Source organism: Eumetopias jubatus, unplaced genomic scaffold (genome assembly GCF_037043125.1).
Source record: "Eumetopias jubatus isolate StellerSeaLion01/CBP00866 unplaced genomic scaffold, mEumJub1_p1.0 scaffold_15, whole genome shotgun sequence".
Classification (NCBI taxonomy): domain Eukaryota; kingdom Metazoa; phylum Chordata; class Mammalia; order Carnivora; family Otariidae; genus Eumetopias; species Eumetopias jubatus.
The window spans coordinates 31,803,590-31,828,787 of record NW_028274821.1 but is presented as its reverse complement, the minus strand read 5'-3'; the positions used below and the strand labels follow the sequence as shown (position 1 = coordinate 31,828,787).

Sequence of the window (25,198 nt, the reverse complement as noted above, 5' to 3'; positions counted from 1 at the left end):
ATATGGTTAAAAGTTAACACTGACAAACACAATCTTAGTATACTTTCTAAGAGTGGAATTATGGAGTCAAAGGATGTAAATATCTTTATAGCTCTTATATGACAGCACATTACTTTTAGAAAGTAAACTGTGCTTTTGTTTAGTAAATATGCTTAAAAATTTTTTTCATTTACTTTGAAGTTGATACAATCATAAGTTGAATTTTGCTTTGGGTGGCAGTAATGTCAGTGATAAAACCCAGGGTCAAGTTATATGTGTATTTCATCATCTGAAGAAATATAATGGTACATCTAATGGGACATTTTGTACTGATGCTGAAAACTAGAACAGCCAATTGCCTTGTTAACTAAAGGTTAATATGACACCAAAAACTTGGTATTTTACGGTATTTTATGGTTTAATAATAGTATAATTTGTTAAATTTTCTTTAGGCTTCGAGAGCAGGAAAGAAAAGAAGCAGAAGAAGCTAGTCAAAAGGAAATAGAAGAATGGGAAAGAAAACTACTGGCTCAAGCAGCTCCAGCATGTATGGAGACCATGTGGGAAATTCCAGCTATTGGGCATTTTCTTTGTTTAGCCCAGCAAATTCTAAATTTGCCAGAAATAGTCTTTTATGAATTGGAACGTTGTCTTCTGATGCCTCAGTGTAATGCTTTTCTTTCTAAAATAATGACTTCTCTGTTAAGTCCTCCTCATCGCAGACCTACCTTACATCGAAGACCTACTTTGCCTTATAGGACCTGGGAAGCAGCACTGAGACAGAAAGTACAGCAGTGGTATACTGCTGTAGGGCAGACTGAAAATCCTGATAACTGTGCTGAAAAGCTTGGGTTATGTCCTCAGTTTTTTAAAGTTCTTGGAGAAGTTAATCCATTGGAAGAAAAACCTTTTCATGAACTGCCTTTTTACCAAAAAGTGTGGTTACTTAAGGGTCTCTGTGACTTTGTGTATGAAACACAAAAAGAAGTTCAAGATGCTGTACTTGGACAGCCTATTCATGAATGCAGGGAAGTTATCCTTGGTTATGATTATTTAGAGAATGCTTATGTGCATTTTCCACAGTTCTGTGGTGCAGATGTACGGATTTATAAACAGAGACCTTTTCAGGCCCCAGAATTTCCAGTTCCACCCATTAAAATACAAAGAGTACCTCGGATTAAACTGGAGAAATTGAAGTGTCACTATGTTAGTACAAGTAATGGAGAACATAGGTGTAGTAGAGGCCTGCCCTCTGGCTTCAAGAAAGAGCAGGAACTTAATTTTGATGCAACTTGGGGTTCTGCTAAAATGAACCTGGATAATCATGACATCTCTGTTGAAATGGATGTGAAATCCAGCTATGAAATTAGAATTCGCAGGCCCTGTGAAATTAAAAAAACTGATTGTTATAAAGAAAATTTAGAGGAACCAGGCAGTCCAGGGGAAGTTACTGGCTTTGGAGAGCCTCTTAGTCCAGGTGAAATAAGGTTTATAGAAAATCAAGAAAAATATGGTGAAGCTTCCAGAGTAAAGCCTGAACCCAGTCCATTAAAAGAAAATGCTCTAAAATCCTGCCAAATACATGTAAATGGAAGTCACAGTGATCATCCAGAAATTAACTGCCACAAAGTTGTAAGGGACATTCTATTAGAGCAGAGTCACAAGAAAATCAAACTAACTAAAATGAGGGCAAAAAAGAAGAAAAAGAAAAAAAAGAAATTGAAAGATGTTTTAAATGAAAACTTACAGAGAAAGCGTGAAAGTCTTCATTCTCTGGCATTCAAATCTTACAAACCTGAGATCCAGAATAAGTTATTGATCATCAAAAAGAAAGCAAAACACAAGAAGCACAAATCTGGTAAGCTAACACAAATGGGTGAGGATTACATTTAAGCACACTTCATTTGTTCTTGCAGTTAGGCATCATGGAAGGCTCTGACAGAATGGAAAGAGAGAGAGAGAGAGAGAGAGAGAGAGAGTGTGTGTGTGTGTGTGTGTGTGTGTGTGTGTGTGTGTGTGTTTAAGGGGTCAAGTTTTATATTCGTCCACATGATTAAAACCCAGAGCAGAAGAGGTTTTGTATACTAACAAAAAATACTGGTGCAGTATATTTTAATTTAATTTTCAGTTGCAAAATCTTTGGACATTATGTTTTTACATTTCTCTGGACCAATTTCTCCATAAGTAATGGTTCCTATCATTTATGAGAAGTGTTTTTTTTCCCCAGGCTAAGAGCAGTACAGTGTAATGGAAAAAGCACTGATATCAGGAGATATCATTCCCAGTACTATATAAAGTGCATAGCAACTTAAACCAAGGCAAGTCAGATTATCTTTCTGGGTTTCAGTTTTTTTCCCACATCATATATTTTTTAGCACTCTGTTTTCAGTATATATTTTCATATCCAGTAAAAATGTTGTGAATTACAAGGAAAAAAATTACATCAACTAATAGGACATTAAGCATATTTTTGTAAGAGGATTTGTTCATTTGTCTTACATCAAATTTAAATACGTGTTTTGTTAACAAGTCTTTAATTAAACAATAACAAAAAATCCTATAAAGTCTTCAGTGGTTGGTTGTTCTTTCATTATTCAGGTGTTTTTGCTTTTCCTGTTGTTTGCCTTTTAATCAGTTTATGTCTTGTTTGTCAAGAAGATAGGTGAGATAAAAGCAAATGATGAACTCCATTTATTAAAAAGTTATAAAAGTTGCCTGGTTAGGAAAAACTTGAATTGTTTACTAAAATGAGTTGTGGTTTATTGTGATTATTTGTGGATTTCAGTTTTTTATGTCTTTCCTCAGTAAAAAAGATAGTTAAAATTTGACAATAATTTGATGAGTTGTCAAATGAGGGAGTGAATTTTGTTTAGCTGATATAGTCACTGTTATACCATAGTTATTTAAATAAATGCAATTAAATATATTTTAAAATGTATATAATGTATCATTGATAAGGAGGCATAGAATTTACGATTAAGAACAGGCATAATTTGTTAAACTGAAAATTACAAAGTGGTCTACAATGACCCAGGTGATGAAAAACTACAGTTTTTTAAAGTAACTTTCAGAAATGAGCCTTTTAACTTTTATAATAACCCATTAGGCTATATAAATTTAGTTTGATTTGGCAAGTTCTCTTTGAATTGTTAGCCTCTAAAATATTAAGTAATAGTTTTAAATTGGAATTATTTTTCCAGTTCTAAAGTGTGCAGTACTGTTCTATTAATATCACCTGAAACCTTTTATTAAGTGTTTATTCATGACCTACTATTCATGTGTCAAAGGTAATTATGACTTAACAGGGGGAGATACTGATGTAGCTCCTATACAGACTATACCAATAGCAGAGTAAAAATATTAACTAAGCATTGGATTAAAAGGAATTTCTGTTGTAAGCAATTAAAGTGTTGCTACATTTTTTTTAAATGGAAGATCAGAATTTTGTAGATCAGAGAGAAAATCTGTGGGAGTTTCATGTCCAGTTTTAGATGAGTGAATGAAAAAAACTCAGAAGCAAATTCAGCAGGTACCTGTGTACCCTGTAATTAGGTGGGTACAGAAAGCTTACAGGCATGAAATAAAAGAAAATAATGCTCTTGCCTATATACTTTCTAATTTTATCTTCAGAGCAGATTTTAGAAAGTTAGTCTTTAGTAACAAAAATTCTTGAATCTGGCAAACACAATTTGTTTCTCCCTTCTTAGTACTGGGTAAGCCCATTCTCTTCGTTTATCAGATACTAAACTCCTTTCTGTTACAACAGTGTTACATAAAATGTTATAACAACAAAAAGCCATTTGTTTTACATTATTTTCAGTACACTTGTCTTTCTGAGGCTTTGCCCTGGGCTCCGTTATTAGTTATAAGATATTGTGGCTTTTTACAGTCAGTTTTGGGCAAACCCTAATCCAATTTCCTCTTTCTACTCTTTTTTAAAAGTGAGCTCCATGGTGACAACTTTGGAAAATGTGGAAATGCTCTTCTGATAGATTCACATTGTGCATTAGTATAAGTCCACAATGCATTTTAAAACACTCTTGTATCAGATATGTTTGGAATTCAGAAATCATCAGATTATAGGAGGATATTATGATGTATATGTTTAGTAAGTAACATTCCCTGTTGAGTTGGGGTAGCCAACACAAATTATGTGTAAACACATAATTTCTACAGAAAAATGTGTGAATGGTCAGATTAAATGAGATGAAGACTATGAAGAACCTCAGAACAGTTCATGTGAGGTTTTGCTACCATATAAATTATTTTTAAAACTTTAGTTTTGAGAACCTTTTAGACTTCAAAATTGTGGATAAGTTATTCTGGACCTGTGTTTTAAGGACTCTGGGAAAAGGAACTGTTTAGTTTTGTTTAACCTAGTATTTTTCAAGTTTATTTGAACACACAGCTTTTCTTCAAGTAATAACATTCTTGTAGAATAATCTTTGGAATAAGGTATGCCATCCACGAACCTTCACTTAGAATGAACTAAATTCTACCTGTGGTTAATATCCATCTTATGTTGATTACTATTTAATTTTTGGTGGAATCTCTGAATTTAGTAGCTGGGAGATAATTTTTAGTAGAATGTACAAAGACAAATTGAGAATGATTTGATAATTTTAGAGCACTATGAGGCAGTTTTGCAACTTTAAAGCATTTTTACCTTTTTTCAGAGTTTTCTTTCTGGTTCTTAATTTTTTAATTTATTTTTATTTAGTTACTTAAGCCTGTGTTTTTTAATTTACATTTTTAAAAGATTTTATTTATTTTTAATTTTTTTTTGTTATGGCATGTTAATCACCATACATTACATCATCAGTTTTTGATGTAGTGTTCTGTGATTCATTGTTTGCGTATAACACCCAGTGCTCCTTTCAATACGTGCCCTCTTTAATACCCATCACCAGGCTAACCCATCCCCCCCTCCCCTCTAGAACCCTCAGTTTGTTTCTCAGAGTCCATAGTCTCTCATGATTTGTCTCCCCCTCCTATTTGCCCCCCTTCATTTTTCCCTTCCTATTATCTTCTTTTTTTTAACATATAATGTATTATTTATTTCAGAGGTACAGGTCTGTGATTCAACAGTCTTACACAATTCACACTGTTCACCATAGCATATACCTTCCCCAGTGTCTATCGCCCAGCCACCCCATGCCTCCCACACCCCCACCACTCCAGCAACCCTCAGTTTGTTTCCTGAGATTAAGAATTCCTCATATCAGTGAGATCATATGGTACATGTCTTTCTCTGATTGATTGACTTATTCCGCTCAGCATGATATCCTCCAGTTCCATCCACATCATTGTAAATGGCAAGATCTCATTCATTTTGATGGCTGCATAATACTCCATTGTATATATATATATACCACATCTTCTTTATCCATTCATCTGTCAGTGGACATCTTGGCTCTTTCCATAGTTTGGCTATTGTGGACATTGCTGCTAGAAACATCAGGGTGCACGTACCCCTTCGGATCCTTACATTTGTATCTTTGGGGTAAATGCCCACTAGTGCAATTGCTGGGTCATATGGTAGCTCTATTTTCAACTTTGAGGAAACTCCATACTGTTTTCCAGAGTTATTTAAGCCTGTTTCCTACTCTTAGAAACATTATAGAATAGAAAAACATTGGAATATTCCCTGTTGTGCCTGCTTATAGCAGATACTTCTTTTTAATAAAATAATTTATTTATAATGGTTGCATTTATTTCTAGATTATTTGGATGATTGTCTCTCTAATAACATTCTTTTTTTTAAGATTATTTATTTGACAGAGAGAGAGAGACAGTGAGGGAGGGAACACAAGCAGGGGGAGTGAGAGAGGGAGAAGCAGGCTTCCTGCTGAGCAGGGAGCCCAATGCGGGGCTCTATCCGAGGACCTTGGGATCATGTCCTGAGCCAAAGGCAGACGCTTAATGCCTGAGCCACCTAGGCACCCCTATTTCATAACATTCTTGAGGACAGAAGTTAGCATAGTGACCACACATTGTTTAGGAATCTATTGAATAAGTAAATGAACACACATAATATGGTTACTCAGATATGACTCAGATTAACCCCTTAATATGTGTCTTTTATGTCTTTCTAAAACATTTATATTTTTGAATAGGATTGGACTAATACCATTTTACAATCTATTTTTTTCCACATAACAATATACCATAAACATCTTTGTGTGATAGATATCTGCAGTATCATTTTAAAAGACTGCATGGGATTCTGTTATGTGTATTTTGTAGTTATTTAACCAACTATTGGTCATTTTGGTTGTTTTCAATAATATTCTGTTATAGATTGTGTAGAGGAGGTAGAGTTGGCTGAAATAAAGTAGATTTTAAAAGGTAGAGGACTTTTTATAAAACCTGAAAAAATAGGCAAAAATGATTAAAGATACATTAATTGTTAGAAAAAGCTTATGGTGTTTTAAGTTATTCATTTCAACCAATTTGGTTTGGAGGGTTTTTCCCCCTCCTCACATGGTCATTATTTTTAATGAAATCGTTTTGTGGTAGCTCCTTTAGACTGATTAAAATAAATAAGGCAGGTGGTGTCATTCTTTCATAAGTGAATAAACTAAGGCTCAAAAGTGGTAAATAATTTGTTTTAATAATTGTTAAGTATATAGTTAAAACAGAACATAAAAGGTCAAATGGAGGGTAAATCAGTATGTGCTATAGTAGTCTCAGAAGGTTTCACAGAGGATAAAGGACTTTGAAGAATAATGGGATTGAATAGATGAAAAATGGTTACTAATGTGAGCAAAAGTATGGGGGTATAATTAAGCTGGTGTCACTGGAAAAAAACACAGAAAAACGTAAGGAAAAAGTTGCAAAGTTGAGGTTTTAGAAATGTTTGAATGATGAGAATATGCCAGTTTTGGGTGATCTCTTTCTGGGCGGGTGGTGCTATTTTAAATAATTGAACCAGGCACCCAGTGCAAGGAAATCAGCTTAAAGTAAGACATAATGTATAAAAAGCAATAAGCTCCTTTATAGGGAATAACTAAGCAGTGTAATCTATGATATTTGATCACATTCTGGCCCATTACTGTAAAAGAATTTAGTTTTTTTTGATAAGATTATAGAACCTAACCATGGGTGTCTTTATGGGGAAAATTTTTAGAGGACCAACTCAAGATGCCAAGATACAAGAGAGTAAAAGGATTGATAGAACACCTTGTCCTTTAATTTTAATGCTTTGTACTCTTTCCCCTCCAGAAGCTAATACTCATAATGCTAAGTGTATGCCAGGCACTGTTCTAAGTCTTCATACATATTTTCTCATTTAATTTCCATAAAAACTCCAGTAAATGATATTGTTCCCCAATATATGGATTTTATAGATTTAAAAAACTGAGGCACAGAGAGGTTTATTAACTTGCCCAAGGTCACACAGCTAATAAGTGGCAGGATTAGGAGAAAGGATCTTACAGGGTAGTTACAACACCATTAAAGAGATATAAAAAGAAACCGGCAGGGTTTAGATGAAGGGGTTGAAGGTAAGTTTAGGAAGAGGAAATTTCTAAATCCAGATAAGGAATGCTTATATGACTTTTCTAGCCCATTGACAGAAAAAATAATGTTTTGAGAGAGTTGTTGCACTAACTAGCAAATTTTGACAACTGACTTAGTATTTAAGTAAAGGAAAAAAAAATAGCTGTTACTGAATTATATGACAGTGTTAAAAAAATTACTAGTATGATGAGAAATTTGCTTATAGGCAAGAATAGAAGGAAAATCGGTTGTTTTGTTAAGGTCAAATGGCTTACTTAGAGATAAAACACTACTGAAACTTGTAAAGAATGTAAATATTTGCTCAAGACATGCACACATAGTAAATAAAAAGTCAAATTTAGACTCCATTTCTGTGACTTCACATTCCAGATACTTCCCAGATTCACTATTTAATAATACAAATGCCCTTGGCATTTTATTTTTAACAGTGATTAAGTCTTAGTATCTATTCACTTACTATGATTCCTAAAATGAAAGCACTGAGAAAGTAGTGAATGTGTTAGGTTAATTTTTTTTAAGATTTATTTATTTATTTTAGGTGGGGGGAGAGGGAGAGAATCTCCAGCAGACTCTGCACTTAGCGTGGAGCCCAGCTCGGGGTTCGATCTCATGACCCCAAAGCCATGACCTGAGCTGAAATCAAGAGTTAGTTGTTTAACTGACTGAGTGACACAGGTGCCCCTTAGGATAATTTCTGAACGTGGGAAGGCCAGATCTAGGGGGGTTTGAAATGGAAGTCTCTGAATAGTTCAAGGGGCCAAAAGTGAAGACAGGCAAGGAAAGCAGGTTAAGGAGAAGAGTAAAGATGAGGAGGAAACTCACGAAAGAGGAGTTGGTTTGGGGATGATAATCATTATTTTTCTAGTTAAGAGGTGTATCTCAACATTCTGGAAGACTGGAGTTCTGTGCCTAAGTTACAATGTAAAATATATTTTTAGTTACATTGTTTTTCTCTAAAGTTGGGCTTCCTTTACTACAGCTGTTCTCAACATAGTTTGAAAAAAGCTTCCTTAGGCTGCACTAATTACTAAGTTTTAGAAATTAAGTTTTCCTTATCTATTTTCCAGGTACAAGTTGACACTAACTTTTTGCCCATGTCTATGTTTTAGGCCCAAGAATTGTGTTGAAATTCTGCATATGCTTTAAGTGACTTCTGACTTTAGTACAATCCTAGATCTGAGAATTGTATTCTGTTTTATGGGACCAGGTAACTTAGGGCAGTGGGGTAAAGACCTGGAATATGATCAGGCATGTGTTAGAGGAACAGAAGCCCACTAGGGGGCAGTATGTAACTTGCCCTGTATATATCTTGCCCTGGAACAAAAACAAATTACCAAATAAAGACTAGGTGGTTTTGTAGTATCCCATGCTCCATTTTAAAAGTAGTATCATAAAAAGGAAGAGCCAATTTTTACTGAAGAATACAGGAAAATTTGTGTTCAAATTCTTCCGAGGGTGTAGACTGAAGGTATTAATAGTACATACAAATCTTCTAATCCTAATCAAAAGGGATGCTCTGAAATCAATCAGAATCAGATTACATTGCTGCAGAAGGTTTGAAAGAATGCAATATTTTATCATAAAAAAGAGCATAGGTTTGAAGTGTGACAGATCTAGTGCAAATAACTGTTTCAGTGCATATTAGCTACAAGTCCTCGATCAATTTATTTATGTATTGCTATCCTGTTTATCTGAAAAATGAGGTAATACCTACCTTGCTCTAATCATTAAAAGAATAATTGGAATACCAAATGCATAGTACTTAACATGGTGACTGGCATGTGGTAGGAGTCAATAAATGGTAACCATGATTTTTGAGAGGTAGAATTACATAATGGAAAGAACTTGGACTTTGGAGTTAGAATCCCTGGTTATGGTACTTACTTACAGTGTAACACTTGAGTAAGTTAAGTAGTCTTTTTGATCTTCAGTTATTCCACATTAAAATGAGGTATTGCCTACCTTGGAGGGTTGTTTTGAGATTAACTGAGGTAATTTGTATAAATTATCTTGCTAAATGTCTGATATATAATAGAGTCTCAATAAATGTTAGTGGTCTTACTACCATTCCTAGGTCATGTGAAACTATTTGGTAAAATGTGTAAATTATTTAAAGTTGTTGTCAGTGTTTTCTTTATTTAAAAAAAATGGACTCAGATGGACCCTAAGAATTATAAGTAATTACCCGCTTTCCTTTTCCTATTTCCAGACTGGTGAAATTTCTTTGAAAAGTAAGATTCTTCGCTTTAAGGATCATTTCTCCTAACTTTTGTATGAAAAATGCTGTAAATACAAAATGAATAATATGATTTCTGTTGTCAACAATTCAGCTAGTAAGAATGAGAAACATAAACAGATCATTATAATACTGTATGATAAGTGTTTATACTAATATACCTACAAAGTAGAGTGGTTGCACAGAGGACATATGGGCAAGAAGAACTAAGAAAAGGAGTAAGTTAATAAAAGAATTTGAAGAAGGTCAAAAGATAATACTTATTTTAGACCCTTATCATCATGGCTTAGCTAAGGGAAATAATAACAGTTAACATTGATCACTTAACCATGTGCCTAACAGTAGTCTAATTTCTTTACATGTTTTAATTTCTTTAATTTTCACAAAGAAATTAGGTAATACCATTATCCCTGTTTTATAGATAAAGAAACTGCACAAGGAAATAAAGCAATTTGCAGTTAGTAGGTGATTAAAACTGGTATTCAAACCCAGGTAGTTTAGTTCCAAAACAAGCTTAAAACCACTACAGAATACTACTTCCATTTACTTAATCACATTTAAGTATCCTAATGGCATGGTGAAAGGAAATACCCAGTAACCACTACAGCTGCTTAATCCATTAAAATAAGAGTGACTTCTAGAGTTAACTGAAAATTTAGTACCTGAGTTTAGTGCCTATGTGGCAACAGTGTGAAATTTATTGGAAATATCAAGGGTGACCTCTGTTGTGCTTATGAATACCAAATTAAGTGATTTTTAAAAAGCTAATTAGAGCAGTGCTGTGGGTAGGAGGATAAGGAAGAATTTCATTTCCTTCAAATTGTTTTGATAGCTTTCCCAGACTTAGGGCCATTAAATCTTTTCCTATGAACTTTAAAAAATGGTAAAGATAGTTTACAGAGGAAAAGCATTCTTCTGTCCAAATTCATGAGACCCCTCGAGAGGTACCTATTGTACCCAGTTTAGAAATCAATTACTCTAGCTATATTATAGGGATACCAAGAATTTAATCATTTCTCCCTGAATATTGGTTAAGTAGACCACCCACTTACCTATTTTTGTAGAAGTTTAGTTGTGGTATAGATTCTCTGTAAGCACAGAAACAACAGTGATGAGGAATATGGATATGTTAGGTTATTTTAATTAAAAGTAAATGTCAAATGACAACAGGTTGATACTAGAACAAGACAGTAAAATCCATGTGAACCTCAGCAATGCGAAATTTGCAGTAGTTCAAGCATAGTATACATGCATTTTTATTGAGTCAAAAGTTAGAAATGATCAAATTACAGTTCCGTGATCTGGTTAAAAAAGAATACAGGAGAAAATACAATTAATTGGAATTGTGCCTAATGTTGCAATCAAATGACTGCATGGAAGATTATATCTGTATAGGAAAATATTTAGAAAGGAGCAATAGGGATTATGTTGAGCAGAGTTACATTGTGTACTCATTTTCCCTTCTGAAAAAGTAACTTTTAAGCTGATTTTAGCTTAGTAATGATTGTGAACTAAAATTAACTTTTGTTTCTGATTAATTTTTTATTTCCTTACATAGATTTTCCAGCTCCAGGAGGACAGGATTTCCATTTTATAATTCTTTGTTGTCCCCATAAATTGTACAGTGCCCTGTATCTCATGTTTGTTGAATAATTAACAACCAGTTTATTAATTGATTTTGCTAAGTACAAGTGGAAACAAAATATGCTTTAAGATGTTCCTTTTTAAAAAGAGATTATGTGCATGTGTGTATCTCTTTTGTCATGTTAAATACACAGAATAGATATACTTCAGTATGTGATATGAATTGGATTTCTTTAAGAATGTGGATTTTCCTCAGTGTTTTCTGATTGTACAGATGACTAGATGTACTTTTTAAAGGGAGATTTTTACTTTGTTTTAAAACTGGTTATTGAATACTTCAGAGGCAGCCCATTAAGTGAGTGCAGAGCTAAAGGGATAGAAAAACCTTGTTTCCTAAGCTGCTGAGAGGATTTTTACATTAGGCTGGCTTTAGACCATAGTCTTCAGAGTATAGTTTTATGCAAGTTCCTGACTATGGAAGTCATTGTTAAAAGGTAAGATTTTTTTTTCTTATGTAATTTCATTTTAAGTTGTGAATTAGATTTTAACTGAGCAATAGTAATGTAACTTTTTTTTTTTGCCAAATTTTATTATAATAAATTCTGATTCCGTGCAACTCATTGCAGATTATGATAGTTTGGTTCATATGTAAAGAAACCCACGTTTGTTAATAATGTCTGTTACTGGTAGTTATAGTTTAATGTTTGCTTTTACTGGGGTTTGTTTTGATTCATCATTTTTATTTGACTCACTAGCAGCCATCTGTTAGTTATATTTTAACTTTCAAGGTTCTATGTAATTTGGTTTTTGTTAATGAAGTGCTATAAACAGTATTATGAAGCTTTTCTCTTTTAATCTTGAAAGGAAAAAAATCCATATCTAAAAAAGCAATCACAAAGAAGAGGAAAACTGTCACAAAGTCACCTACTGTACCAGAATTCCAGGTAAATGTTTTAATTTTGTCTCAACATTTTTTAGTTTATTTGTTTTAGTGTTTATATTGTTCCTCAAGAGATTGGCTAAATTCCACTGTAACACACATACTTTCAATGAAATGTTGCCATCTGTGACTTTTTTCCCTTCAAGTGCAAGGCATAGCTAAGATTGAATCTAATGTTTCAAAATTTTTTCCCTTTTTGTCTTTTGATAGCCAAAAATCTTTTTTTATATGCTATCCTGCTTTGTAGAAGTAGTTTAATAGAACATATATTATATATTAGTAAATATATTTATATAACATATGAAAGTAAATGTGTACATGGAAGTCTTCCAAGAAGAAATCATAATTTGTAAATAATTTGTAAATAAATTTTATGAATTTGAAAATAAATTTATTTTCATTTATTTGGGCACTGTAGAAATGGTAGACTTAAAACACAAATCTTTTAACTCTTAGCTAGAGTTCAGAGAGAGTATTTTTACATTAGGTTGGCCTCAGAGTATTAAATAACTTAATACTCTAGAAATGTATTTCTAGAGTACTTCAGAGAGAGTATTAAGTAACATTTAGTTGAATGGTCTTTAAACATTTCTGCAAAAGGAAAAAAGTATACTTACTGCCATATTATGTGAAGAGTGTTTCATTTGTAGTTGGTACTAGAATAAGCAAAGAATCTCACTTTAAATAATACTTTTATTTTCTATTTTATAAAAGATGTGTTTTCTTCAAATGACACTTTTATAAAAATTTCTTTGTATTACTGTGTCCAATCCAGTTTCAAAAGTTTTATAATCTAATACTTAATTTCCAAAAAATAAGTGATGTTAAAATGAATTTTTGTCAGTCTCAAGTCAAGAAGAAAATAAAAGGAGTAATAACTATGAAAATATTGATAATGTATAATGTGAGTTTAATATATATATTCAAAAATGTAGACACATTTATTTTTCAGTAAAAATCTTATTTTGGGAAATGTTTTTATGGAAGTTACTAATTGGTAAATTTAATATTTTTAAATGAGCTATGAAAGAAAATAGGTATATTTTCTTTTAGTATTTTAGGATAGAATATTTTTAATGACATTCTTAGAATGAATTACAAACACTTTTACAAAATCATTTTATATAATATAACCTTGGTTACAGGATATTTAGTGGAAAATGTGTGTTTACTGTTTTACTTGGCGGACTTTCTAATCATTGCTTATACCTCTTATTAGATACTTTAGTAGTATATTGTCATTCTGTCACTGATATCAAAGCCTTTGCTATTTTTCCCACTCACTTTCCCCCTCAAATCCCTTAAAATTCCCCGGGAATGTAAATACCAGAACAGATCTGGCCTGCTGTTGATATTTGTCTCCATTCCTATCTTAGTAGACAAACTTTCATATATAATAAGTGGCATAGACAGTGTTTTTAAAATGGCAAATGGTATTTGTTAGTGAGGCATGAAATTAATCTAGTGGATTACATGACCAGCATTCCTTTTTTAAGCTAACAGTTAAAAGAGAAAAGAAATTATGAGTGTGTCAAATATAGTAAGGATAATATTGTCTCATGAAACTTTGGTTTTGATCTTTTGTTGATTGTACTGGCATGCATTGTAAAATACATTTTTGACCATGGGTCATGAGCAAAAAGTTAGAAAGGCACAGTACTAAGTGATGCTTTATCAGTTACTGACCGTTTGCTTACCACTCTCAGAAACTTAAGGTGAAAGTATGAATTTAGCCAAATTGAACTGTTTAAAATAAATGAAATCCCCTTCCTAGTTCTTAAGGTATCCTAGAATGTGTGTGGGGGGGGGGTGGCTAGGATGGGGAATAGGCTTATGAGAACTGTGGTTCTTATGCCTAGTTTATAACATGAATAACATGGTATTACTCATAAAGAAAACTGACAGCTGTCTCCCAGGAAATAGGTCATTTGCTTCAAATAAGCAAAGAACAGCAGATAAGACAGTATTAGTCACTAGTAAACTTTGTTGTTACAGACAAAACCTATCGTTTTGCCTTTCAAAATAACTTTATATATACTTTGTTTCTTTCATTCTTTGGAAGTTCCCCCCCACATGTAAGAAACTATTATATAATAAAGAAGCAAGGTTTATTTCCTTCCTTTGCTTTTGCTCTAGCAATATGTCATTTAGCACCTCAGATTCTGCAAATTATTCCTTTTTTTTTTAGAGAGGGAGAGAGAGAGGCAGGGGAGGAGCAGAGTGAGAGGGAGAGAGAGTCTCCATGCCCAGCTTGGAACCTGATGTAGGGCCCGAGCTCACAACCCTGAGATCATGACCTGAGCTGAAACCAAGAGTCGGACACTTAACCGACTGAGCCACCCAAGCACCCCTGCAAATTATTCATTTTATCCAAGTTCTTAAATATCACCTTTCTAGTATTAGAAATAAAAATACTTTATAGAAAAGTTTAGCTGGAAGATTTTCTTCATAGTATTTATTCTAAAATATCTTATTGCTGAAAATAATGAAGCTGTTGGTGGATAGATATTAGATCCCTTTTGCAAAACCTGACTTATCTGCCAAAGGACTAGTCCATCTTTAAATTGATTTAAACATGCAAAGAGGGAAATGTGTTGAGGGATTAAATTGTGAAGTTTATTTTTTGTTAAGTCCCAATGAATAAAAAAAGGGAATCCTGTTTTGACCTCGATTACTTTTTAATGTGGCAATGTTTTTGTTGGCTTTTTTTAAAATTATTTTTTAAAGATTTTATTTATTTGACAGAGAGAGACAGCAAGAGCAGGAACACAAGCAGGGGGAGTGGGAGAGGGAGAAGCAGGCTTCCTGGCAAGCAAGGAGCCTGATGCAGGGCTTGATCCCAGGACCCTGGAATCATGACCTGAGCCGAAGGCAGACGCTTAATGACTGAGCCACCCAGGCGCCCCCGACTTTTTTTTAAAGCTAGAAATTAACCTTGTCTGCCTATTGGCTTCAGGAGGAATCCGTGTTTACTTACATGTACACCTAATATCTATACCTCAGTTTAGAAAATAATTATCCCACCTTTATTTAAGGTATACACTATAGATATTCAAAGGGTGGATTGGATTTATTTTTGTATGTGTATTGTAAAGGGACTAACCATATCTGTGCCACTTGTTCCAAGAGTCATGTCAGTGGTTCTCAAACTTTAGGTAGTATAAAAATAATGTGATGCTTTTATTAAAAATGGAAAATTCCTGGGTTTTATCTTCCAAGATTTCATCCTTGATTCAATGGGTCTAGGTGGGTACCAGTAATGTGCATAGTGGTTAAGCATATGGATTCTGGGACCAAGCTACATTGGTTCTAGTGCCAGCTTTACCACTGACTGTGTTCTTAAGCCCTTTGTGCCTCCAATTCCTCCTCTGTATAGTTGGGTAATAATAGTACCTTCTTCACATAGGGTGTTGTAAGGATTAAATGATAGAGCTTACTGTTTTATTTATTCTTATTTTTTTCAAATAAGCGTGCCAGATGCTTCAGACATAAGTAGTGTTATGAGTAGGAAAATCGATTAAGAACTGGCTTAAAAGCCTCTATTATTGATGTTAACCACTTTTTTCACTACTTAAGACCTTGAAATAATCTTTGATTTGGTCACATTTCATAAATCATGAAATGTCATGATTAAGCCTACAATAATTTGAAAAGTGAAAAACCAAGTAATATTTGCATCATTATATTAATCAGGGGGAAAACTTATGCTTAGCCGTAGTGTAGTGTTATGGTGGTTATATAGTTGGCATATAGGGGAACTTAGATATTTTTATTTAGCAATAGGTGCAAAAAAATTAGGAAATATTTTTATTTTTAGTATTTAGCATGTTGGTGATTTAAGCTTGTATATCATATTTAACAATTACTTATGACTTTGTTAAATTGACTAAATTATTTTTTACCAGTTTTGTAATATAAGAAAGACTGTTAGACTGAAAAATAAATATCATTTTTCTTAAACTTAATTTTTGCCAGAACACCTTTTTTTAAAATTTAATATTTGAAAGAGAAATCTAGTATTATATGAATTGTCATTTTGTACACAATTGTAACAAAGTCTTAGAAAGTATTTTTAAAACTTAGTGTGTTAAGTCTTAGTAAGATCAGTTTTTAAAATAATGTAAGAGCCTTAGTTACCATGACTTTGCTTTTCATTGGTAACCAGGATCTTTGAGCGTAATGCATTCTTGCTACTGTTGCATACCTGTGACTTATTCTAAAGGCTGCTTTGCAGAGGAAATCCAGAATCCAGCTGCTAAGACTTACATAGTAGTATTGTTTTCAAACATAAGTATAAACTCACAGATCCTTAACATACCTCTGAAAAAACTATATTTCTCCATTTAACCAGTGGAGAAACTAAAGGATATGAAATAAAGTAACAAATTGAGACCCTCAGTGTAACAAATTGAGTCCAAAATTAAAGTTGGAGTTCAACTGCTTCACTGTGTTAAGGACCTTTTGATTATATTATTTTGAATTGCTACCTCTTAATGTAAATATTTTTAGCTTCAGTTTTTTCATTTCTAACAGTATGGGTTTTACTTCCCTCTTAAAATTCTTTCAATTTTTAAATATTGTGCATTGAGAGAAACATATCTCGTTAATAAATATATATATCTTGTTAATCAGACTTATTTTTCACATCACACATGATATCCTATTTGCAGGTTTTGAAGCATTCTCCTTGGTATGGTGATCATAAGAAATGAGAAGGAATTTTTCTGTCCTCATAGTTTTAAGATGTTAATATAATTTTAGTTTAAATACAATATGAAATTTGAATTTATGCCATGAATTTAATATTCTTACAATTTTTATAATAAAGTATAGGTTTGTTGTATTAGCATGGTGATGAATGAGAGATCCAGTTTGTTTGGAGCGATTCATTTTGACTTCTGCATTGTTTTCTCTTTGCTTTTTAATGTAATTTACTATATTGTTTTAGTCTTGTATGCTACCTTATGTCCTTTTTGGAACAAATAAAGTAATTGTTTCTCAAATCTATTGAATATAAACCCAAAGGGCACAATTTATAGTGTGAAGTAATGATAAAGCAAGGAATGATTCATTTTGCAGTTTTTCTGAGATGTGGTCATGGAATTCTTTTGATCTCAACAGGACCTTCCCTCTCCCTCTATACACATTCCTGCTTCATGAGTTGAAGAGAGGGCCTTTTCATATTTACCATTTAATAGAAATGAAAGTTTAGGTATAAAATAAATCTTGAAACTATAATACATGTTCTATTGTTATTAGATTTTTTGTTTTGTTTAGAAAGACCCCTTAAAGATTATGATATATCAGGAGGTGGATGAGTCCTATGTTCTCTGGTCTCCTCTACCAGTGTGTCATCTTAGGTTACTTTACCTCTGTTAGTTTTAATTAGTTTGTATATGAATTGGAGAGATACCTTTTTAGTCCAAAAATTACATATTTTTAGTCCTTTTCAGCTCTAAGATTTATGATTTTGTGGCACTGTCATGGGTTGCCTCAAGTGAAATGTTAACTTGAGGGAGAGAGTGAAGCCTTCAAGAGGTTTTCCTGGGGGATAAAACTCTTTTTGTAATTTCTGCGGTATGACTGAAAACCTTCTCTCATGAGTGTTAGCAGTGTGATCTAACTGTAATCCAACCTGCTGTGTAGCTTTCCTTTTTCACTCCTGTAGGCCCTGAGCCTCAGATATGTTTTTCAAATTCAAGGTAATGAGAAGGAGGTTTTAATAAGGTGTTTTGCTTTGTTAAAAAAAAAAAAAATGCTTCTGTTCTCCTTATGTAGTTGAACTTTATTAGAGGATTGATTCTGTTTTTAAAAGCACCATTTCAAGTTGAGTCGAGTTTAAAGGCCACACATATGTCTTACTATGTAAAAGAGAAGGAATAGAGGGTATATTGGCATGAATCAGATTGTTTTCTCTTTCAATATTAGTAACACAATTAGAATTATGTTCCTATACAAGAATTTTCTCAGAGCTTAACTTGGCTCTATATTTTGATTATCTGTATTAGGTATATCTATTTGTGGAGAGTATAGAAAGAGATTGTAAATTGTTATGTAGCTATTCATTTTAAGAGAAATTCAAAGTAAATATTGCTAAAAATATTTCACCCTCAAATTCAACAAAATTTACGTTTAAGAGTCATGTCATTTAAGGAATATTTATCTTATTGTGCATTTAATTCAGCATTTTATCCCCTATTTGGAAATTAGTCTTTTTGAATCTTCATCTTCCTTAGCTACATAGTACCAGAATGTTTTGGAGCCATGTAGATTTGGAATTCATAATCATTTAGTACCTTACTGTTTAAAAGTATGATCTGCAGCCCATACCTGGGAACTTGTTAGAAATACAGAATCTCAGGTCCCACCTCAGACCTACTAAATCAAAAACTCCATTTTAACAAGATTCCCAGGTGATTCTTATGCAGATTAAATTAAAGTTTGAGAAGCACTGATTTGCTTACTAACTAGGTAAGCCACATCAAAGTACTGTTTTTTATAGCTCTTAAGTTGTGGAAATAATTGAGTTTGACTTCGGAACTGTGTTACCTCTTCCTTTAAATAGAATATAAATATTTATTGATCCCATGAATTGAAAGATTTTAAGTGTCTTAGAGTATGTCTAGCTAGTTGCAGTATGTTTTCATTGTTACTGTAAGTTTCTACAAACTATATATGCAAAATGTACCTTTATTCCTTGTATAATGAGACATCTAAGATGCAAGTGAAAATTCCTCTGAGCTTTGCCATATGTGCAAATGAGAAATCTATGCTGTGATATGTAGTGCACCAATTTCAGTGAAAAGGCATGTAAACATCTGCAAGTTCTGGGGCAAATTTGACATAGTGGTCAAAATAGCAGATTATACAATGGAAGTTCAGTTCCTGCTGAGTACTTACTAAAAATCTGATATGGGGCCAGTAAGATAGAAGTTGAAGACATTACCAAGTTCTAGAGGCACTCACATAGTTGTCCAGTCCACTGCCTATCAGCATTTCTTCCATAACTCTAGATTTGGCAAATGGGAATGTGTAGTTTATAATAAATATCAGCGGCACTGTCCTACTACATCATTATGTACTATTTTCTGCTCTGGAATTATTTAATTTGGGTTACTTAAATGCATATTTTCTCTGCATTGTCAGTTCTTTGAGTTTGAAGTTATGTAGACATTTCTAATAATAATTGTTGATACTAATTATAATATCTGTGATCATTTTTTCTTAGCCTATTAGATTGAACCATATCGCCATTTATGTAGATCAAAGGCATAGCAGTGATTTCATATGGTATAACTTAATAAAGGAAATTTAAAGGGGTCCTACTTTCCCATTTTTGTCACAGTAGTCACTAGGAATGATCTTGTTGTAACCCCCTTTTCTTTTGTTGTTTTTATTTTCTTTTACAAGAAATATGCTTTTTAGGAAAACAATACCCTTACACAAAGATTAATGAGTGTAACAAACATGGGCTGATAAAGTCTTATGGTGAATTAACAGCTTTATAAATGTATTTTTTTAATTATCACAGTATAAACATTACAAGACTTTCATTAATCTAAAACTTCCTCTTTATGTGCTTGTAGTTTTGTTTTAGAAACATTTCTCTTTCATTATAGATTTTTTAAAATAAGAGTTTATTTTAGGAAAAAAGTTCAACATATTGTGAAAAACTCTAATTTTATGAGAACTAAAATGTAGTTATTAATATTTTTGTTGTTGCTGACACTTCACTGTTTAAAGCTTTAGTAGTTAAGACAAACTGGTTTGATTACTCATAACTAAAACCCAATTATTTTGGCCATTTGCCAACATTACCAAAGTGAAGTAAAATGAACTGCATAATTATGAAAGGAAATAGATGCTATCTGTGGAGATGGTTTATTAAAGACTACTAAGATCATATTAAGAATGTGTACTTAATTTCATTTATTCTTTGACTGTATTACAGACAGTGGAAATCCTTCTTTCTTAGCAATATAATTAGTTTAATCATATAGTTAGCAAACCATATCAAAGGTATAATGACAGTTCTCCAGGGATGCATTTATTCACCTACTAGGAGACTGCCTGATGAAGTGTTTCTTCAAGGTGATTTAGTAACCTGTGAAATCTAGGGTGAGTTTCCAGATCTTTGTCATTCTGGGCTGAACGTTAATAATGTTAAGAAAGTACCTGGATTATAAAGCAAGCTGAGAACAGGGAGGTGTGATATGAAACCACCAATGTTGAAATTTCAGCTATTTTTATCCTAAGCCTGAAGTTCATACATTATAAAAGTAGTATCTTTTAAAATATAAACTTGTGGGGCTTTCTTTGCTTTTTGCTCTTACAAATACAAATAATTGTGAATTTAGTGTATGTTAAAACAACTTCTGTTACCACATTTTGGGTGTTTTATATTATGTGTTATCAAGCTGTGTTTTTGTGTTTTATTTTAGCTTATTTGCACTAATCTTGATGAACTCAGGGAATTAATCACAAAAATCGAGAATGAACTCAAAGATCTGGAAAACAGTAGAAAAAAATCGGTAGGTGTTGATCCAAAAATTCTATCTATTATTGACAGCATTAAAATTTATTCCTGCTTTTTTCTAAAGCTTTTTTTTTTTAAATCTTGTTCTCCTGGATTACATAAAAATTTGCAATGAAAAATAGAAACATTGTTCCTTTTATTTCTCCTGTGTGGTCTAGTTTTCATTTTTCTTAGACAAAAATGCTACCAAGGCAAGTAAATTAATTTTGTTTGCCTGGTTTATATCGGGTATAGTTTTAGGTATTTCCCAATATACTGGTTGGTTGTTTTCTGACTGGTAGTTTTTTGGGTAATGCTTACCTTGCAGATATTCTTAATTAATAATTATATGCTTTTAATGGAAGTTTATTGCTTAGTAAAATAAAAATTTTAATTAACTGTGACATAAATAACATATAAATTGTTAAGTCCTGCCCCAGATGTTTTTGATACATGCTTAACAGTATGTCTTTTTAAAACATCTTTATCAGCTGAAGGTCTTTTTTAAACGTTCACTATATATTCTAAATTCACAATTTTACCTTCATTTTTTTATTCTTGAGAGAATAGGGTATAAAGGCATTACATTTATTCACTCAGCACTTGTTAAAACGCTCAGTTATGTTATTTATTAAATCAGTAATACTTGTTTAACTGACATTAAGTGATATTACAGATTCAAAACACAATTGTACACCAGTAAATAAATGGGGAAGATTTTAAGCACGGAAGAAAATCAGTCATTATTTTTCAAATCCCTTTGTTTTATGCCTTAGGAATGCCATGAAGCCACTTAGTTTTAGGTCTTTGCTCAGAACCTATTAATCTAGAATTATGTATAAAATAAGGATATGATACAGCAAGCCTCATATCAGCCAATTTGTAGTAGTCATTTTATATAAATACTGTCAAGAAAAGACATATTGGTAGCACTCTGAAGGGAAGAGACTTAAGTGCCATAAAAGTACAACCTTCTGAGGTTATTTAATATAGGCGTAAAACAACCTTAAGGATTTCAGAAATTTCATGTGATATCCTTGAAAATATCGATATAATCTAAGAGATAGAATAATGTTCATAGTGATAATCATTAATAAGAAAACATATTGAACTATACAATCCGAGAATGTAGAAAACTATATTTTTAGATATATTTCCACTAAAAATGATTTAGACACTTATTAGATTCTTATATATTCATGTATACGTGTGTGTGTGTGTGTGTACGTATACATTTGTGTTTGTGTGTGTGTGTGTACACATACGCACTTTGGTATATGGGCAGTTACTTGATGTGGAACACCAGGTATTGTTTTAAAATTTACCTCTGTGATGTATTTCTCAAAAAACATTTATATTAGAATATTTTCTCCTCAACAAAGCTATTTTTAATATATTTGATGTTATCAGGCTCCTTGCTCGGTGGGGAGCCTGCTTCTTCTGACCCTTCCCCCTCTCATGCTCTCTCTCTCTCTCTCACTCTCACTCAAATAAATAAAATAAAATCTTTAAAGTATATATATATATATATATATTTGATGTTACATGCTCATAAAGGACTGATTCTGTCCTTTAATAGGAAGGATAGTCTTTTAATTAGGGTGTTATTTATAATTTTTGCAGAAGCTGTTTATTTTTAATGAGTTGTCTGTTCTTCATGATTCTAAATAGAATTTTGTTAAGTAAATTTGCTAATTGCTTTTTATGCTGCAGTTAAACATAACATATGCATCTTAACTTGTTCCCATATTATAAATTAGGGTTTTATTTGTTTTTATTTTTTATTTTTTTTAAAGATTTTATTTATTTGAGAGAGAGAGAGAATGAGAGAGAGCGAGCACAAGAAGGGGGAGGGTCAGAGGGAGAAGCAGGCTCCCCGCTGAGCCAGGAGCCCAATGTAGGACTTGATCCCGGGACTCCAGGATCATGACCTGAGCTGAAGGCAGTCACTTAACCAGCTGAGCCACCCAGGCACCCCTAGGGTTTTATTTGTTTTTAATGAATAGTTTTATGCATAATGTACTCACTTATAGCATGCATTGTAAAAGAAAAAGACTTCTTCAAGGATCCTAGAGTTTTTCTGTAAAGCCTTCCACCTCACTTCCGTTAGTGATACAAGGTATATGCATATTGCCTTCCTTTACAGAAATGAGTAGAAAGGTAAAAGAAAACATAAATTACAAATACTTGACACTGTAGTCTTTGAAGGCATGTTTATAAGAAAATTTTAGGTTACACACAGAGTTTAATTGATTAAATTTGTGACTCTAAATTTTTAACTTATCCATGACTCCTAGAATTTACATATTAGTTTTTTTCTTTTTAAGATTTTATTTATTTGAGAGAGAGAGCTCGAGTGAGTGGAGGAGCAGAGGGAGAGGGAGAAGCAGACTCTGTGCTGAGTGTAGAGCCCAGCACAGGATTCGATCCCAGGATGCTGAGATCATGTCCTGAGCTGAAACCAGGAGTTGGACAGTCAGCTGACTGAGCCACCCAGGAGCCCCGCATATTAGTTTTAAAATATTTTCTGCTCTTCAAGAAATAGAAATTCTTGGGACTGTACTTAGTAGGGATAATCTTAATGGGACTACTAATATACAAGCTGTTTCCCTTTAAACTGCCTAAAAGGTTTTTTCATGAACAGCTTATAATGGCCACAAAACATAATGGTAGCAATAGAGAGTAAATATTTACATTTTAGTATCATTCCTTATTTTTCTACAGAAGCTAATACTGATTATGATGTTAGTTGTAGAAATTAACTTTATTGGATGTTTATAGTAATATTAAATACTAGTTTATTTGTCTGCCATCATTTGGGAATAAGGTGTTTCACTTAACTGAATTTTCTAGGTAACTGAAACCTGAACTTTAAGAGTTATTTATTTTTTTAAATTTCTTATTTAATCATTTAATGACAAACTTCTCTGCCTCCTTTTACTATACTGAACAAAATTTTAACCCTTTTTTTGATGACTCAAGGATCATTATGAACATCCATAATTATACTGATATCCTAAAATGTATTGATATCAGTAACTCTAATTAAACATTTACCAAAAGACCTTTGAAGGTGTGTGTGTTTGTATCTTTGCTTTTGTTCTCTCTCCTCATTGTCAACCTATTGTTTTTTGTGTTTGTGTTTGTCCATGTACTTGCCCTAGCTGATATACTGTGAATTACAAAACAAGTAACAATATTTATAAGAATTAGACTCATAGTAAGGACCTGAGAGACTTTCTTAATAATTTCTTAATAATTAAATGCATGAACTTGGTGATAGTAATAGCCATTTTGACTGATTCATTGCCTGTGGGCTTCCTTTACTATTGCCAGACAGAGTATTAATTTTGATCTTCAGAAGAAGATATCACTGTCAAAACTATTAGAGTCAAAGCAATTCTGTTGCTCATCATCAACTTTTATATGTATAATAATGGCTCCAATAACAAAGAGGATGTATTCCATATAGACATTTGGTTGTCATGAATGCCATTGCTAAAGACAGAAATATTTATGTGATAGAGGATTTAACATGCATTCGTACAAGCACCTCACTTCTTTAGAAGATTTCTCTGCAGGGCCTTTCCAGATAGTTTTTCCTACCAAAGCAACAAGGAAGAATTATCCTACTTCTTCACCCCATGTCAACATGTCATTCTGAAAGCTTTCCTATCCTCTTAGAGGTTTTGCCATTGAGCTATTCATGGTATTAGAAGATTTACAGTCTTTTAAAATCTAAATTGTTTACTTATTCTTGCAAGGAAACTAATTCCATTTGTAGTTAATAATGTAAGGATAGAAAAATGCTTTAGTTTTCTTGACTTTGTTCTAGCACACTTGGTACCATTACTTCATCTAGGGACTTACTCAAAAAAGGCTCAACATCCTTTAGATCCTGCAGTGTTATACCTAATTATCTACCTGAGATTTGTTTAAAGTGAGACATCTGGTTGAGATAAATAGAAGTATATAGTTTGGCAGTTTTTAAATTTTGTCTTTCTCATTATTATTCAGACCATAGGATTCTTGAGTAAGCTAAAGGAGAAATCACAATAACATTTTTTTTTTGTGGTTTTAGTCAAGAGATGAAATTTGCATTTTGCCTAATTATTTGGAAAATCTTTTTAAATTGAGGAAATGTATTAGTTTTCCAGAAAGATGAACTAAGATACTGATAAATTTGCCTGATCCTATTGTATTTGAAATTTATTAGACATTATTGCTCTCTAAATAATCAAAGTTGGAGAATTTTGCCAGGCTTATAAAGGAAGTGTTGTATTTCTGAGTTTTTCATGTGACCTTTTTTTTCCTCATATCTGCCTAATTTCCTTGTGTTTTATGTCCTAATTTAGATTTTCAAAGAGATTTCAACCTATTTTTCTTTAATAAGGAAAGATCCATATAGAAATTGGGTATAAGG

General features: G+C 32.6%; 1 protein-coding gene across 1 annotated transcript in view; it reads left to right on the top strand.

The window, feature by feature from the left end:
• BRD10 (bromodomain containing 10) overlaps nucleotides 1-25,198 on the top strand; it is a 124,128-nt gene that overhangs the window by 63,826 nt on the left and 35,104 nt on the right. The window contains exons 2-4 of the mRNA XM_028107248.2: nucleotides 432-1,837; nucleotides 12,185-12,264; nucleotides 20,702-20,791. Of these exons, the coding sequence (XP_027963049.2) occupies nucleotides 432-1,837; nucleotides 12,185-12,264; nucleotides 20,702-20,791 (1,576 nt within the window). The remainder of the gene's footprint in view (nucleotides 1-431; nucleotides 1,838-12,184; nucleotides 12,265-20,701; nucleotides 20,792-25,198) is intronic.